The sequence below is a fragment of the Nyctereutes procyonoides genome, unplaced genomic scaffold (assembly GCF_905146905.1).
Source record: "Nyctereutes procyonoides isolate TBG_1078 unplaced genomic scaffold, NYPRO_anot_genome, whole genome shotgun sequence".
NCBI lineage: Eukaryota > Metazoa > Chordata > Mammalia > Carnivora > Canidae > Nyctereutes > Nyctereutes procyonoides.
In genome coordinates, this window is record NW_026575146.1 from 3,989,777 (window position 1) to 4,009,237 (window position 19,461).

At 35.9% G+C, this 19,461-nt stretch overlaps 1 protein-coding gene across 1 annotated transcript in view; it reads left to right on the forward strand.

Moving 5' to 3' along the window:
* ADGB (androglobin) overlaps positions 1-19,461 on the forward strand; it is a 157,608-nt gene that overhangs the window by 22,506 nt on the left and 115,641 nt on the right. The window contains exons 2-5 of the mRNA XM_055311188.1: positions 2,398-2,545; positions 7,227-7,319; positions 9,778-9,849; positions 11,871-12,080. Of these exons, the coding sequence (XP_055167163.1) occupies positions 2,398-2,545; positions 7,227-7,319; positions 9,778-9,849; positions 11,871-12,080 (523 nt within the window). The remainder of the gene's footprint in view (positions 1-2,397; positions 2,546-7,226; positions 7,320-9,777; positions 9,850-11,870; positions 12,081-19,461) is intronic.

Consider the following 19,461-nt stretch of genomic DNA (forward strand, 5'->3'; position numbering starts at 1 on the left):
ACTCAACTGCCTCAATGTTCATACTTTGCTAAGGGCAAAAGGCAATCTTAGCCCAACCCCCAGGAGCCTGTAAGCCTACTTTAACATATCAAAATTCCTTTAGAGATTTCCTTTATCTCTAAACCCCCAAGATACATGTTGGCAATCATCCCCCAAGCACATGGTACATCTGAAGGGTCTCATGACTCAGGTTTTATTAGACAGTAATAAGTGACCTTTTCCCCACAATAGCTAGCCCTCTCAAGGTCCTGGAAACCTTGCTTCCAAAATTCCTTGGAGAGTACACTATCCTCAAACTCCTCCCAACTCCCAGGTATATAATCAGCCACCCCTCACAGGCCCAGGGCAGCAGCTCTCCCTGCCTATGGGTCCTGTCCCCGTGCTTTAATAAAACCACCACTTTGCACCAAAGATGTCTCAAGAATTCTTTCTTGGTCGTCAGCTCCAAACCTCACCTATTTTCCAAAACTTCATCACTCTAGAAGGGTAGATATTTTAGTTGTTCGCTCACTGCTTATCCCAGGGTCGGGAGCAGGGTTCCAGGCTCACTCATAGTTAAAACTTGAAAAATTAAACAAGGCACATATTTTAGACTTTAAAACTTACAATAATAAAAAAAGTAGGGACAGGGATCCCTGGGTGGCTCAGCAGTTTAGCGCCTGCCTTCCACCCAGGGTGTGATCCTGGAGTCCCGGGATCAAGTCCCACATCAGGCTCCCTGCATAGAGCCTGCTTCTCCCTCTGCCTGTGTCTCTGCCTCTCCCTCTCTCTCTCATAAATAAATAAATAAATAAATAAATAAATAAATAAATAAATAAATAAATAAATAAATAAATAAAATCTTAAAAAAAAAAAGGGATGCCTGCATGGCTCAGTGGTTTAGCGTTTGCCTTTGGCTCAGGGCATGATCCTGGGGTCTTGGGATTGAGTCCCACATTGGGCTCCCTGAGAGGAGCCTGCTTCTCCCTCTGCCTATTGTCTCTGCGTCTGTCTGTGTGTCTCTCATGAATAAATAAATAAAATCTTAAAAATAAATAAATTTTAAAAGTTTAATTTTTAAATTTTTTAAAAAGTCAAAGTTTAAAGATATGAAATTGTAACATTTTGATAATAAGTGTATAAAACAAGTCCAACCTCTCTGTAGTTAATTAGTAAAAAAAAATCACAAACTTTAAATATGTATATATTTGGACACTGTAAATCTTCTTACTAAAATCTATCCTAAGAAAAGAAATAATAATATATGCAAAGATTTGGCAATAAGGATAGCCATCAAAGTCTTGTTTATGATAGTGAAAAAATTTTTAAATCAAAACCTTCAAATTTTTAAATATAGAAACTTAATTAAATGAGAGGCAGGATATTTATACAATGGAACAGTCTACAATAATTAAATTTGTATTTAGATAAATTCTCATTGACAGAAGAACTATTTGCAATATGCTGATAAATTGAAAGAAACAGTTTATAAGAAGAATATGCTGAATGATATTATTTTTGAAAAAGAAATATATATCCTTCCACATTAGTCTGAAAGGATGAACAGTGGTTTAAGAATGTGGTTTATAAAATGGAGTGGGCCTGTCTTTCTTACTTACCTAATTTTTTAAGAAGATTACTTTTTTATTTTATTTTTGAAGATTTTATTTATTTATTCATGAGAGGCACAGAGAGGCAGAGACAGGCAAAGAGAGAAGCAGCTCCCTGCAGGGAGCCTCATGCAGGACTCGATCCCAGGACGTTAGGATCATGACCTGAGCCAAAGGCAGATTGTTCAACCACTGAGCCACCCAGGCACCCCTAAACATTTTTATTTATTAATTTATTTATTATTTATCTTTTTATGATGAGAGAGAGCGAGAGGCAGAGACACAGGCAGAGGGAGAAGCCAGCTCCCCACAGGGAGCCCAATGGGAGACTTGATCCCAGATCCCAGAATCACACCCTGAGCTGAAGGCAGAGGCCCAACCACCGAGCCGCCCAGGTATCCCAAAGTTTAGTTTAAAATAATGATCACATAATACTCTCATACTGGCAAAAATCAAAATTATATTTGTACGGATCTTCAAAAAGCCATTAATAACATACATGTAAAGGATTTAAAGTGTGAGTTGTATATAAATGTTCCCCTTTATGGCATTTTATGTATTTATGATGAGGATCCTGCATTAGTAAGTAGGGGCTAAGGCTCAGAATTTGTATATGGAATATTCTCTCTGGGTATTTTAGTTTTTTAACCCTAGCCTGTAGAAGCTGTCGGACTACAGGTAAGACTATCGAAAAAGGTCTTTCGCATGACCACTAAGAAGATCACTTACTTTATACCATGCAATGAATCCAGTATTTTGCCTCAGAGATGTAACTTAAAACTAACCCACCTCCCTGCTCTATCTCTAGTAGTAATATACAACCTAGTTCCGTTGAGCAGAAGAAGGGGAAGTTCCCAATCTGGCCAGAATGGAGTGAGGCTGACATAAATGCTGAGAAGTGGGATGCCGGCAAAGGTGCAAAAGAAAAGGACAAAGCAGGAAAAAGCCCTATATTTGTAAGTCCACTTGACTATGCCTGGAGTTCATTTGAATCTTAAATTTTAGAATAAGATTTGTTAACACAGGAATATACTCATTCTTCTCCAGAGCCTCCATTCAAAAGAGAAATTGTCAATTTTGTCTTGGTCCATCTGTCTCCCTCCTTCCTGCCTGTCTTTCCCAGCTGTGGACCTGAACTTTGCTAATCACATTTGAATAAGCAGAAGGAGAGACATAATCAAAGAGTCGTAACGAAATTAAGGGGAAATTGATAGAACAGGTTAGATAGTAGATTTTGGACAGAATTGGGAACCAGGCATTTAGAGAGAGGCCCCAGCACACCTGTGAGCTGTAATCTGGAGATTATTTTTAAACAATGTTACTGTGAGATTAATAATTGAATCTTTCTTAATATCTCCCCACCCCCAAGATCTATTTGGGTAAAAATCTCAGGTACTCTTTGTTTATCGATGGACATTTAAACATAATAGGCCCCTGAGATTGGAGCTGAGAATGATGTTCCTACATTTTCCAACAATATGATTTTAGTTTCTCTTGCCTATTTAAAAATGTGCACTCTATTTCTAAGGACTTCTTTGTTGGAGATATGAGTCTGGGTCGCATTTTAAATAGGACCCATTTATTTGGTGCAGTGATTCATTCAATAAAAATGTTTATAGAACACAATACAGTTTCAAAACACTAACAAAATTGCCAGAATGACCATGTTGAACTCTGGTGTCTTTATTTGCATAGAGAATTCTAGAATGGTACTTATTAGCAATTACATTTTGTTCACAAAATGAAGAATTGTAAACTGCATGATTCATAACATAAATTTGTTTGCAAAAGATAATAAATGTAACTAATTGCTGATTCTGTTAGTATTTGAACAATTTCAAATTAGGAACCTGTGAGGGAATACATTCTTTGTACCATACCGAGAATATTGGGGAAGTTTTAGATGAAAAGGGATTTTGAACTCTCTGGGTTCAAATGAAAATGGTCATATGCTATGTATTGTTAATAGAAGTTTACAATTAATGGGGGTTGAGTGTGAATTTACATCAGAAAGATAGATGGTGCAAATCCTCAGTTAAGCATTGAGCTCTAGAAAAGACCTAAAGAGGAGTCACTCCAAAGTGTAAAGTAATAACAGGGAAGAAAAGAGCAGAAGTGCCTGAAAACTTTGGAATGGGAAATAATCTTATTACGTAACCTGTAATATGTTGGGGACCCTTGGAGAGCAAGTAAGCCTTTATTAGATGACTATGAAAAAATCTTGCAGATCTCTGGAAGGTTAGGCATCAAATTCTGGAACTTATCAATGTTACTGAAACAAGGCCAAGTCTGTTGCAAGAACATTTATTGGAGGAAAACCACTGACACTGGAGCAGAAACCTGTTTGCTGGTTACTCGATGCCCATTTCATTTGGGGGCAACAGATAGGAACATTTCTAGCTGAACATCAGACCCCAAAATTGATTTTGTGGCCCTTGGACTATGGAGATGTATAAAACTGCATGATTAGGGAAGCACCAGCCCTCCTCCTGGTGAATCAAGGCTATTCCAATCAAGTGGGATACATGAGAACCTTGGTCAACACTCCATTCTGCCTCTGCCATCTTCATAAGGTAGAAGAGCAGCAGGTCAAACCCTGGTTATTACAGCAGTGCGAAGGTACCTTCTGGGATGCAACCTTGCTTCCCACACTCAGTTCTGTTCTACAACACCATCCATGGCTCAGGAAGCAACAGTCCTTCACAGGAGTGAGTGGTGGATACCCCAAACCTGGTGATGACACTTCTGTGATGTAGAGGCACGGTAGGTCTTAGCCATGATTTGCAACATCCATGTTTTACCAGGATTAATTACCTTAAGCATCCAACCTTTAGCAAGTAGCCTTGGAACTTTAGAGAAAGTCTCTTCCTTAGATGTGAGGCTAGTGATCAGGGAATCAGCATCAGATAAGCTAACCCATTCCTGTAATTCCAGAATCAGGTCTCATTTCTTTAGCTAAGTGACAGCAACAAACAGACATGATGGGTAAACCAAATTGAGATATATTTAATGAAGCACTGTAAGGTGGATATAAGAAATACAACTAAGGCAAAATGATATGGAAAGATTACCATTAATGTAGCAATGGAGAAAAGGGAATCATACCAGATTATGATATGATGAGTCCCCATTTACCTTTTTTTTTCTTCTCAAAGACATTTAATAATTCAAGGTGTAAAAATTAAAGGCCAAGCAGAAAGTAGTAGCCTTAGGGCTTACGTCAGTTTCTCTGGGCTGGAGAGAGAGAAGATATTGTCTGGGGCTGCAAAAGCAGCCAAAACTTGAAATCCCAGAGTTAACTACAGAAACACAATCTGAAAGTTTTGCATATAATTTTACTTCGAGACATTTACCCAAATCCTAAACTATATGTGTGAGGATTTTGCTGCTGAGAAAATGAGGAAAAAAGCAATAGCTTGGAAGCTAAATAACTTAGAAATGGTGCTATGGCAAGAGTTTGGAATTTAGCGTATACCAAGGTGAAGGGACTTGGACACTTCAACCTTTCAGTTAGTGCCCCAACATAGCTATAGCATTCTGTATGAAGTAAGGGAAAACCAAAACTACACCAGCCCTACCAAATCCTGAGGCTCAGTGTTGATGGGGTAAAGTTCATTTTGTACTTCATCTGTCAGAAAGGAATAAAATCCTCCTCTTTGGAGGAAGACATCATTACTTAGTGCTCATATACATTTTTATATGTGATGTATATTATACAACCAAAATTTACCACACGTGAACAGAAACAGAACTAAGTGATAGAAAATAGATCCACGGGTAGCTCTGATTTTGGAACTGTCAGATAAGGGACTTTAAAATAACTGGATTAATAATTTGTAAGGGGAAAAAAACGACACGAAGCAACCCCAGAATTCTACTGTGACTCTTGGAAACTTCAGCCTATTTTTCAGGGACTCATTCTTTGATCATTTTGACTAGATGTTGGGATTACCTTTGTCTTCATCCAAAGTGTTCCAGTCTCTTAAATATGCTCCAGATACATATAGACACTCTGTGTAAAGCTCAGACAATACCCTCAAATATAAACTATTTCTCAGGTTACGCTAGCATTAGGATAAAAATATGACTACCATAAAAAAATCACAAAATGGTATTTATGTGCTCATGTCACTATTAAGTCAGGTGAAATTTAGTTGTCTCTTTTTTCAATAGCATTGTTTTTGTACTCCCAGCACTTTCTCTTTTTTTGTAAGGACCACCCCCACAACCTGACTACCTTATGAGCTGTGAGAACTTTTACATAGTAGCTACTTAAAGTCTCTCTAATGTACTATATTGCTGGCATCTGAGAGTAGACATTTGGATATTATTCTTCCTCCAGAGCTCACTAATTGACCCACACTAGGGTCTCAAAAATTAATAAATTAATTGCATACCTGGGCATTTATCTCAGAGAAATGGAAACTTATGTTCATATAAAAACCTGTAAACTGTATGCAACAATTTATAGCAGCTTTATAAGTAATAGCCCCGGATAGGACAGATGGTAAACAAACAAATATCTGTATCATGAAATATTACTCAGCAATAAATAAGAACGAACTATTGATACATGAAACAGCTTGAGTAAATTGAATATCCATGGAATTAGGCAGAGAGGGAAAAAAGCCAACCCGCAAGGTTATGTGCTATGTGATTCCATTTGTATAACATTATTATTTTTCTGAAGATTTAGTTATTCATTTGAGAGAATGTGTGAGAGAGCAGGAGAAGGGGCAGAGGGAGAGGGAGAGAGAGAATCTCAAGCAGACTCCATGCTGAGAATGGAACCCAACACAGGGCTGGATCTCATGACCCTGAGATCATAACCTGAGTTGAAACCAAGAGTTGGATGCTTAACTGGCTGAGCCACCCAGGTGCCCCTCATATAACATTATTGAAATGATAAAATTAATGAAAGAGAGACCAGATAAATGATTGCTAGGTGGTAGGGATAAAACAGGTGATAAGGAAGTTGGAGGGTGGGTATGCCATAAAGACGCCTGGGAAGGATCCTTGTGCTGCTGAACTCTTCTATATCATGACTATGTCAATGTCGGTATCCTGGTTGTGACATTGCACTATAGTTTTGTAAGATTTTACCATGGGAGAAACTGACTAAAGAGAACACAGGAAATCTATTATTTCACATATGATGTGGTGAATCTATAATTATGTCCCAATGATGTTTAATTTTAAAAATTAATAAATGAAAGTCAGATCAAAAGTACAAATTTCATTGGCATAATATCATATTTATGATTTTTTAAAAATCTTTTTATTCAGGTAAACAAAAGAAATCACAATATTTTTAGTGCAAAATATGTCCATATCTGGCTCATCCAAATTGTCTTCCTACTATACCTACTTCACATTTCAAAGCAGCTCATGCTTGTTTGGACTATTTCTTCTGCAATAAAATGTTACTCAACAAAGTTTCTCATTAAATACAGTATGATTAACTTCAGTATTCACCAAATACTCCACAAACTAGCTCTGAGAGCAAACACACAAATTGCTCTATAAATGCTTATTTACTGATCGAATCTATGCGCTTACTAATTTTTATTAGGATTGAGCTGCTTTCATTTTAATAAAACCGTATGGAGAAAAAAAATCAATATATTTTTTATATAGCATTTTTTTGAAGACCCTGAAGGAAAGATTGAATTACCACCATCACTGAAAATTTATTACTGGAAACGTCCACAGGAGTTTTTAATTAATCAGGTAAGAAATATCTTCACTATCGAATAAAATACATATTAACTATGGGCTATAATATCTTAGTTGTGAAAATTCTCATTTTAAAAACAATTCAGGGTAAATTTTTCACATGGTATTCAGTAAGAAAAAGGAATTACTTCTTGGTATTTAACAGAAATAAATGTTTGTCAGCATAGTTTAGTATTTCTTCTACTGGCTCCCAAGAGAATATTGAAATTTTTGTTTAGGGTCTTGAATTTTCCTTCTATACGTGATATCCAAGCATAGCTTAAAATGTTTGGGAAGTTATTCCTTAATTTCGGACAGACTTTCCCTTTAAAGTGATTTTATTCTTTAAAAGTTTTAGCCTTCATAAGCACTGCTACTAATGCAATTTATCCACCATATTTCCAATTACAGCTACTAGCTGAGTCTAATAATCTGAAATTCAAAGATATTTGGGAAAATGAGAAAATGAGAAGATATATTTATTGAATGCCTACTTGTAAGACATTTTAAATAATATAAATCAAATGTACATGAACCATGCCTTTAAATTACTTGTAATGTTAGATTATATTGACATGAAGAATATAAATTCTATGGTGTTAATAAAGTGCACTTAGTAATAATGTATTATTAATAATATTCGGGCTCTGTGCAATGGAAGTTGAGAGTTTACATTCCATGAAAATAAAGGATATTAATTCCCTGCAGTGAGAGTGTTTCAAATGTGAATAAGTGGCAAAGTTTTATACCATCTCTTTTTCTTTTTAACATATCTTAGTTCTGAGAGATACACTTATATTATAAATTCATCCATGTTGTTAATGGCACCTCTCTCTACATTTATCAGAATGCTTCTGTCCATCTCAGCACGTCTGCACTCCTGCACTCTTTATTCTATTTCTTGATCCTGTGCACAGACTTCTCTTGGGCTATGGACCAGAACAGTCACAACCGAAAGTCTAGCTAACTAGGAAAACCTCAGAATAGTGTTTTTCAAGTTCTAATGTCCAGATTAATGGTGGTAAATACGTTTTACATTGAAACTCTCTAAATGTGGGTATATATAAAGGTTAGACAAAAATTTAGCAAAACAATAATGACCTTTCTGTGTGAGATTTACTCTATTCTACTCTAAGCAAAATATGAAGTCTTTTGTGAAATCAAGTGGACATGATTTAAGTCAGAGAGAAGCTAAATTATGAAAAAAATAAAAAGCCTGGATTTAGGATAACCAAAATCAACATGGAGTATTCCAACTGAGGAGGTTAACAAGCCCTGACCACTAAGGGAATGATCAGATTTATTTCTGAGAATCCGGTATTGATTGCTCAGGCCCTTGAATGTTGATTATATTGAACAGACGTAAGATGTCCAAAGATGTATTCTGTCTCGGGTACAGGCATAGGGAATAGAGACCTCCATAGAGACTTCTACTTAATATTTGCTGTTTTTTACACACCGTCAGTTTCTACTTTACATTTGTTGGCAGGCAACTATTAAGTTTCACTTCTCAAATTTTAGTTATTCAACATTTATTTAATCTATACTCAATTTTAATGTTGCCAAAGAGTATGGGCATTTTAGAAGTGCAATTAGCCAAACTGGAATTTAAATATGTATTTTTGTATAAAATATTTTATGCAATTTATATATATGTAACTTACTATAATCATGAATTATAAACATAAGATTCAATTCAAGCCTTCAAGGTAGTTTTGAGTTAATTTTTTAGACATAAAATATTTTACTGAGTTTTCAAGATGCTACTTACCATATGTGATTGAGAGTAGTTGGTGGCATTAGTTTCCATGAAAATGTTTTATTAATCAAAACCATATTTATGTTAATTTTATATGTTAAGTATATAAGCTTGATATGAATTTTAATGAATTTAAAAAACCTGTTATGAATCGTATTTTCCCTTATTATGTTTATTCCTTAGTGGTCTAAATACATAAAATCATCTTTAGATATGTACCACTTAAATAATGACCATCAAATGATATTTTTTAAATATAAGAGGATTTGAAATTGGCCAAGATTTTAAAAACCTGTCATACCTAATATTTTTATCAAAGGGATGAAGATATCTTTCCTGCTAGCATGTATTAACTAAGCTTCAGGTTTAATTTGAAAGGTTAATTTAAATATCAATTCATTTTTTAAACTCTGAGATTGTGTGTGTATGCATGCTGAGATTATCTGCATATATTATATCTTACGACATTTCATTTGTATATGAAAATGCTGTGTTTGATAGGCATTACCTTTTTAAGTGAATGTCACCTGTAGCTCTAACAGGGTTATTTTATGGAATAATGAGCTTTTTTTTTCTTTTAATTCTTCTGGTTGTGAGGAATTAAATCAGGTTTGACTTGTTTATATCACATGAAACTCTTATTTCATTCAGCTACATTTCCTTTATTTTTCCTAAGAAGTAATATTCCTTTATATATATATATTTTAATTTCAGGCTCCAGTAGTTGTGAAAAATGAAATCCTGTTTGACTTGTTTTCAGCAAATGAACATTTACTCTGCAGTGAGGTATGTAGGGAAGTTTTAACTGAGGGTGATTGCAGAATAACTCACAGGCCTGCTTCAAACAATTCCGACGGTCAATTTCAATTCCTTTGCTCACCTCTAAGTTTTGATATAACTCAGGATTTTATACACTAGATATTCAAAGAGGAAGAGAAGCCTCTTCAATTGAGTTTAATGAGCAAATGGTGGGAAAATGTTAGTAATAGCATTGCTGTGCCCTATTCTCCTTCCCACAGACCCATGGTAGCTGGGATCTCATAATCTGAGAGCACTTCTGCTCTTGTTTTACATGCCTAACAATTGACAAGTTGCTGTGGAACTTGCTCTGTACTGTGCTCAAGAGCAGGTTTTTCTGATGTTGTTTGGCTTGCTAATGCAGGGAAAATCTCCCCTAAACATCTCTCCACTCTGCATTTTACCCATCAGAAACAGACCTGTTCCACTCCCCTAAGGCGGTTATATCAGAAGCAGGGCAGTTTTTTAAAAATTATTTTCTCCCAGAAAAAAATGCGTCCTCTTTTTTTAAAAAATATTTATTTATTTATTCATGAGAAACAGAGAAAGAGAGAGAGAGAGAGAGAGAGAGAGAGAGATGCAGAGACACAGGGAGAGGGAGAAGCAGGCTCCTCACATGGAGCCCTATGCAGGCCTCAATCCTGGATCCCAGGATCACTCCCTGAGCCGAAGGCAGATGCTCAACCTGGGCTAAGCCACCCAGGTGTCCTCCAGAAAAAAATTCTGACCCAGTCAGAATAGTCATTATTGATTCAAACATTTTGTCTTTCTTATCTTAAATATCTTGACCAGTATTAAGGTCAAAACATTGATTTCTTTAAAAACAAAAACAATTGATTTCTTCAACTTGTATGGGTTAGTGTAATGTTATATCTAAATTGTTTTATACTTTATATTTTAGGCTAAAATATGCTCATCTTATGATCCAAAGCATGCCTAGACTTTAGCTTTTCATTTTTTAAGGAAGTATAAAATATTCAATAGCAAAATTCCCAGATATACATACAAGAAGATATTTGATTTACCTTTTTCAACTAAACTAAACTTGAAGAAATGTCCTAGATAATGTAAATTAAGGAAAACATGAATCTTATAAGGTTAGTCTCAAGTATTTAATCTTCTTATCAACCAGGCAATTAAACATGAGATGATTATTTCAGAAAATCCGATACTACTAAGGGTAATATCTTACTTAACACCCACTGTGATGCAGAGATTTTTAATACGTTATTTCTATTACCTATAAAATGCTGAAAAATAGATAGTATAATCTGCATTTTACAGACTGCATTACATAAACTGCAATTTAGAGACAGTGAAATGACATGCCCCAGAGCAGAAGGATATGAAGAAAGATCCAAATTCTGGTCTCTGTTTCTGCTCTGAAGCTCAGCTCCCCACTGTGCCTTGCTGCCTGTTGAAAACTCTGCAAGTGGGAGTTTTATTTAGAGCATTTCTGTACCTACAGATTGGCATATGAAATATGAGACTTAGGGAATATTTAAATGTGTGTGCAATTTTAATTCTTTCTCATATCTCATTCATTGTCGAGCTGATCCTATCAACATAAAAGAGATAATTTTCTTCTCAAACTTCTCAACATTTACAGATGAGTAACTTAATCATTTATAAAAAGTTAATAACAAAATAAAATTATGACAACTTTCAGAAGCAGTCTCCCCGCCCCACCCCACCCCCCTCAAAGCTGAAATGAAAATCAATGTCAAAAGGAGGTCAATGTCAAATTGCTGATCGTTTACTCTGGATAACAGCTCTTCCCTAAGAGTATATTTAGCGTTAAGTCTTTTTCACTTGTACTGTGACTATATTTCCTGACAACAAAGGCAATAGATACAACTTTATTCTGTAAGTCAGAAATCAAAATATGGAGCATGTTATGTGCAGAATTTAATATTACCATTGGAAGTAGATTTTTGACTGGTTTCCCTCCTAGATTACATACCAACAACTGAAAACACTTGATTAACATTAGTGGCTTTTGTCTCCAGCTGATGAGATGGATTATCAGCGAAATCTATGCAGTGTGGAAGATCTTCAATGGAGCTACTTTGAACAATTATTTTAAAGGGACTGCAGCAGAACCTCCTCTTCTTACCTGGAAGCCCTGGGAACACATCTACTCTCTGTGCAAGGCTGTGAAAGGTCATGTGCCTTTATTCAATAGCTATGGAAAGTATGTTGTGAAACTTTACTGGATGGTAAGTAAGTTCACATTCATGTGCATTAAAATGTGTCCTTCATATTGACATATATTTGTCTTACACGCTGTTTCCTAGGCTAATACAAGATTGTGCATTTTATACGGGACATCAATTGTGCAGTTACTTGGAAGACGTGCCCTACATATGTAATTTGGGACCAATAACAAACATCGTTGTTTATCTTGTGACACCCACATGCTCTTTAACATTGGTGTTTCTTGGAACATGGAGGGGTGGTCCTCTGCATTCTTTGTCCTCCCAGGCAGGTGGGCTGGGGAGGTAGGTGATGAACAGGGCTCTCTTCTTTCTTCCTCTCTCTGTGATGTGATATGAACTCTTGAACAGAGGGAGTGTTCGAGCATGGTCTGTTCTTTCTTTCCTGGTATTTGCTGCTACTGAGAGGCCTGGTCCCACCCAATCTTTGCCCTGAACTTGAGATTTCTTCTCATGCTAACAAATCTTACCTTGACAAAAAGTTTTTGCTTCTGCCTGAAAGGGAGCAAAAGGAATAATAGAAATAGAGAATTAAAAATCCCCTAGTTAATAAGGCACAGTATGCTCACACCACGTTTAGCAACACTCGACTATGAAACACCTTTGAGTTTTTGTTGATGGAGTGGTCTTTCTAAAATAAAGGCCCAGACTCAGAGGCAGGGACAGCTATATTATTTGCAGGGCTCCTTGTTAAAAAATTATTAGATGATAGCAACACTTAAAAAAATGGGCTCCTTCTTAGTGTGATGTTCCTTGTGACTATACAGGTTGTATACCCATGAAGCTGATCTTGGTCACTAAAGAAGAATGCTTTTGAACATTTGAGGATGTGGGGGAGTCTGAAAAGTTAATCATTCCATTCTATATATCTAAGAGCATGACTTTTCCCCCAGTGAGCCAGAGCCATTCACCTTTCCTGGGATGGGGAATACTAAAAAGCCAATGCTTAGGAATTGATGGGCTCATTACAACAGAAAGGTAAAAGTAAAGAAGGTAATATTAGCCTCTGATCTCTAAAATAGGACTTTTGGTGTTTTGATGTTCACTGCAAGATAATAGACTTTGAAAGTCAAAACTTTATGAGGAGAGAAAATGATTTCCTAAATGCCTTTATCTTCCGTATTTACCAATCAGAAGGCAGATTTGTCAGACAAGAGTTCAAAGTTTTAATGTGCACTAAGGGGTGAGAGAGAGGATAGGGTATTAAGAAGGTGGATGCACTGTGGATAAGGTTGAGAGATTACAGAGTGAAGGCAAATGAGGGAAGAATGAGGAGCTCACATGCCTGGGTATTTGCTTCCCATTCTCCCCTTCCACACATTTGCTTACACTTGAGATGGGAGTGAGTTCAAAACTATTAAGAATTACAAAGCAGCATCAGTAGACTATTAAACCAACCCTGTTAGTTACTTTCTCTGTTTCTTGACATCCTTCCTTCTTTGCAAATTTCCTTTTGGACAGAGGCCAACATTTATTAACACTACATTCCATTTTACAAGGAAACTGTGATTGATTTCTCTTTGTACTGATTCCTTATAAGCCCAAACCCACCTGGATTCAGAATTTTAAAAAATATTTTAATACAATTTGAAATTTCATTCTGAACCAACCATTTAAGGAGTCTAGATAAGGTAGTCCTTGGGAGAAGAGGCGCCTGATGTCCAGTGACTTCTTCTGGTTGCTCACTCGTCTCACCTGAGGAATGGCTTGTGGGAGCTGCCACTAAGCTGTTGAGCACTGAGATACAACTTGTTACATGTGGATTATTTTTGTGAGCAATTTGTTGGTGCTGATGGCTGAAGTGCCAGACCATATACCTGCTCAGTGATACTAAAAAAAGAAAAAAGCTTGATTGGCTCTCAGCATTTCTAGATCTACTCGTTGGTCCACGGACCCTTTAGGATCCATTGCACACAGAGGCAAAGGGACCACATCACTCAAGATAATAGACACCAAATATGACATGGAATGAATACAGATGAAAATAAAATATGGTAACCATGTAGAAGAATCTAGAGAAAGTTCTGACAAAGAGTACATTCTCAACACTATTAGTGTCCTTTCATTCATTTATTCCTTCCTTCCCTCTTTCCCATTGCTACTGCCTTCCACTCTGAAAGCCAAAGGAACAGATCCTTCCTCTCTCTGCCTCTCACTAGCACCAGGGGAAAAGCACCTGATCAATGCACTGGGTGCTTCCTGCCCAGCAACTATTCTTACGTGAAGATGTGAAGATGAAGGGACATATAGAGATGGTGGCAATGCTGTGTCCCACTGCTCCTGCAATATGGCCTTGCTGTGTGTCCTTTGCTCAAACTTGCTTAATTCCTACCAAGTTCTGATGCACAGTCCTCCAGTATCACGTCAAATCTGTATATCCCTTATACGCCTCTTGAATTGCCTATGTTGTGCCTAGTTATAAAACAGGTTAAGGTTTTGTTAACACTTGCAGTTGCAAGTGTTCTTTTATATGTTGCAGATAATCACATAATGTGGGTGTAGAAGAAGTGCTTTGAAATTTCTTTTAACCTTACATCTTCCACCCAAATTGAGTTTTGTAATTTTGATGTAGTCAATTATGTCATTATTTTTCTTTATTGAGTGTAGGATATTTATGTTATTTAAAGTAAGATATCACTGGGGGCCTGGGTGGCTCAGCCGGTTAAGCATCTGCCTTTGGCTCAGGTGCTAATCCTGGGGTCCTGGCATAGAGACCCCCCTCCCATGGGGCTCCCTACTCAGTGAGGAGTCTGCTTCACTTCTTCTCCCTCTGCCCCTCCTCCCTACCCATGGACTCTCTCTCAAATACATTTTAGAAATTAATAAAGTAATATATCACTATCTCGAGAATATAAAAATATTTCCCCTTATTTATCTATTATTTTAAGCTATTTTTTAAAATTGGTCCTTTGATTTGTTTATCTACTGCAAGACCTGGTTTATTTTTTACTTGAAATCTCAGCTAATTGCCCCAGGATTATATATTGAATGGTTTACCGTTTATCTCCTAATTTAAAAAACCACTTTGATCATACATTACATTACAATATGGACTTGTGTTTCTTTCTGGATTCTATTTTCTTCTATTTTTCTTGTCCTTTTTTGTTTTTTAGGAGAGAGAGGGGGATTATGGGACAGGAGGGGTAGGAGAAGAGAGAGAGAGAGAGAGAATCCCAAGCAGGCTCCACACCCAGTGCAGAGCCTGATGTGGGGCTCAGTCCCACAACTGTGGGATCATGACCTGAGCAGAAATCAAGAGTTTGACCCTCAACCAACTTAGCAATCCAAGCACCCTTTTCTTAATTGTTACGAATTTATAGTTTGTTTTGATTTTTTAGAACAAGATCCACCTAATATTCTTTTGCTTTAATATTTTCTTGGCATATATGCTTTTTGAATAAACATTTTTATTGGTATTTATCTTTGAACACATTTATAATTATGTATCCTTTATTCTCTATAAAAAAAGGGTTTAGTGCTTATTATCCTGCTACACCTTCTCCTCTCTTGAGTATTTTATTTTGATTCATTTTTAATTCAGCTGGAATATGCAATCTAGAATTTTATTTATATAGGATATATATATGCTGTATATTTTGGGTAATTTTAAATATTGAGGTCTATTTTCTTTTGTTATATGAATGATAATTTGCTTACATATGGAGTACTTAGATAATACTTTTTTGTTTTAGAACACAACAGACAATACCTGAGTATCTTTTGGTTTTAATGTTAAAAACACTCATTTTGAGGCCTTTACACCATATCTGAAACCCTGACAGTTTATTCTCACCTGTCCCTGCTTCATTTTTCTCTAGAGTCCTGAGATTGGAGCATCCCATGCCCCATCCTCTTAGGAAATTCATTAGTATATGTAAAAAAATGTAAGAAGCTATAGTCCTCTAAATGCTTCCTTCAGGCATTTTGCTTAAAGGTACATTTCTTATATTCATATATTGGTCCAATCTACAGGTTTTTAAAAGATTATTGAAGTATAGATGACACACAAGTTACATTAGTTTCAGGTATGTAAGATAGCAGCAATTCAATAAGTTTATACATTATGCTCTGCTCACCACAAGTGTAGCTACCATTTGTCACCTTAAATGTTGTTACAATATCATTGACTATATTCCCTGTACTATTTTTGTCTACCCACATGACTTATTCATTCCATAACTAGAAGCCCGTATCTCCCACTCCCCTTCACCCATTTTTCTCGTCCTTCCACTTCCTCCCCTCTGGTAACCACCAGTTTGTCCTCTGTATTTATGGGTCTCTTTCTACTCTATTTATTTGTTTATTTGTTTTGTTTTTTAGATTCCATGTATTAGTGAGATCATATGGAATCTGTCTTTCTTATTTCATTTAGCATAATATCCTCTAGGTCTATCTATGTTGTCACAAATGCCAAGATCTCATTCTTTTTTATGGCTGAGTAATATTCCACTGTGTGTGTGTGTGTGTGTGTGTGTGTGTGTGTGTGTATTCCACGTCTTCTTTATCTATTCATATATTGATGGACATAGTTTGCTTCCATATCTTGTCTATTGTAAATAATGCTGCAATAAACATAGGGGTGCATATATCTTTTCAAATTAGTGTTTTTGTTTTCTTTGTTTTTCTAGTAGTGGTATTACTGGATCATGTTGCATTTCTATTTTTAATTTTTTAACCTCCATACTATTTTCCACAGAGGCAGCACCAATTTACATTCCCACCAACAGTGCACAAGGGTTTCTTTTTCTCCTCTCCAACACATCTTATTTCTTGTCTTTTTTATCCTAGGTATTCTTTCACATGTAAAGTGATATCTCATTGTGGTCTTGGTTTGCATTTTCCTGGTGATTAGTGATGTTGAGCATCTTTTTCTATGTCTGTTGACCTGTATGTCTTCTTTGGAAAAATATCTATTTAGAGTCCCTGTCAAATTTTCTATTGGAATATTTGTTTTTTTGTTATTGACTTTTATAAATTCTTTGTATATTTTGGATATTAACTCCTTATTGTATATATCATTTGTAATTATCTTCTCTCATTCAGTATGTTGCCTTTTTTTAATAGTTTTGTCTGCTGTAGAAAGCTTTTCATTTTGGTATAGTCCCATAGTTTGTTTTTGCTTTTGTTTCCCTTACCTTGGGAGATATATCCAGAAAATGTTTCTATAGCTGAAGTAAAAAAAAATTTCTGCCTATATTTTCCTCTGAGAGTTTTATAAATTCAAGTCTCACATTTAATCCATTTTGAGGCCTTTCATCCATTTAGAATTTTTTTGTGTGTATGATGTAAGAAAGCCATCCTATGTCATTCTTTCACATGTAACTGTCCAGTTTTCCCAACACTATTTATTTAAGACACTATCCTTTCCCCATTATATAGTTTTGCCTCCTCTTTTCTCATAGGTTAACTGATTATATAAGCATGGGTTTACTTCTGGGCTTTCTATTCCACTTCATTGATCTATGTGTCTATTTTTGTGCCAGTGCCATACTGTTTTGACTTCCATAGATTGTAGTCTACTGAAATCTGGGATTGTGATACCTCCAGCTTTGTTATTCTTTCTTTCTCTTTCTTTCTTTCTTTCTTTCTTTCTTTCTTTCTTTCTTTCTTTCTTTCTAAGATTTTACTTATTTATTCATGAGAGACACAGAGAGAGGCAGAGACACAGGCAGAGGGAGAAGCAGGCTCCATGCAGAGAGCCCGACGTGGGACTCGATCCCAGCACCCTAGGATCACACCCTGGGCTGAAGGCAGCGCTAAACCACTGAGCCAACCGGGCTGCCCTGTTGTTCTTTCTTAAGATTGCATTTGCTATTTGGGGTCTTTTGTGGTTCCATACAAATTTTACTATTATTTATTCTAGTTCTGTGAAAAGCATTGTTGGTATTTTGATAGGGGTTGCGTTGAATCTGTAGATTGCCATGAGTAGCATGGACATTTTAACAAAATTAATTCTTCTAATCCACGAGCCTGGAATATCTTTCCACTTGTTTGAGTCATCCTCAATTTCTTTCATCAATGTTTTATAATTTTCAGAGTAGAGGTCTTTTTTTTTCTAGAGGTTGCACTAGGGATTAAAATATACATGCTTAGCTTATCATAAACCAGTAATAGCATTTTCCACTTAAATTGGAATATAGACACTCTTCCATGATTTGAGGCCCTTTCTTTCCCTTTCTTTATAGCATAGCTATCTAGATATTTTCTTTATACATATTCAGAACCTGCTCATAAATGTTGCTTTTAAATGTGAAATGTGATTTTTAAAGCTCAAGAGCCGAAGAATACTTTATTGTATTTAGTCATACATGTGTTTATATTTTTCTTTGCTCTTTCTTCATTCTTGATGTCCTAAGATTTATTACATTTCTTTTTTTTTTTTATTTCCTTTCACCATCTTTTTTGGGACTGGTCTCTTGGTGATAAATTATCTTAACTATTTTGTCCAAAAATGTCTTTTTTCTTTAACTTATTTATTTCAGTGAGAAAGAGTGCAGGGGACAAAGGCTGTGGAAGAAGGAGGGAGGAACTCAAGCAGACTCCATGCTGAGCACAGAGCATGACATGGGGCTCAATCTCACAACCCTCAGATCAGACCTGAGCTGAAACCAAGAGTCAGATGCTTAACTGAATGAGCCACCCAACCATTTCCTTGTCTAAAAATGTTTTATTTCATAACACTTGATATAGTGTTGTGGGTTGGCAGGCCTTTTTCTCAGCATTGACAACTAGTTGGATCCTTCTGGCTTCTGTGGTTTCTGAAGAGCAATCTGGTGTTCTTTTTCTCACTAGCTGAATTTTAAGGCATTTTTCTTTGTCCTGAGTTTTCAGAAGTTTGAATTTCATGTGTCTGGGTATAGATTTCTTTGAGATTATCCTCTTTGGGATGTTCTGAGCTTCCTTGAAACTGTAGTCATATCTTATGACAAATTTGGAAAGTTTTCAGCCATTATTCATTTAAATATATTTTCAGCTCCACATTCTTTTTTCCTCATTTTTGGGGACCCCAATGACATGCATGTTATATCTTCTTTCATTGTCTCACAGATCTTTGAGGTTCATATCATTTTTAAAAATCTATTTTTCCTTGTTGCTCATAATTTCTATTAAAAAAACTTTCAGTTCTCTAATTTCTTTGCCATTTATATCCTGCTATTGTTCTTTCCCTATGAAGGTTTGTTTGTTTAAGTTCAAAATTTCTGGTTATTTCCTCTTTTACATTTTTTATTTCTTTGCTGAGATATTCTATTTTTTATTTGTTTCAAGAGTAGTCATAATTACTTCCTGGAGCATTTCTATGACATCAGCTTTAAATTTCTTAACTAAAAATTCCACATTCCCTGTCCTTTTGGCATTGCAGTATGTTGATTGTATTTTCTCATTG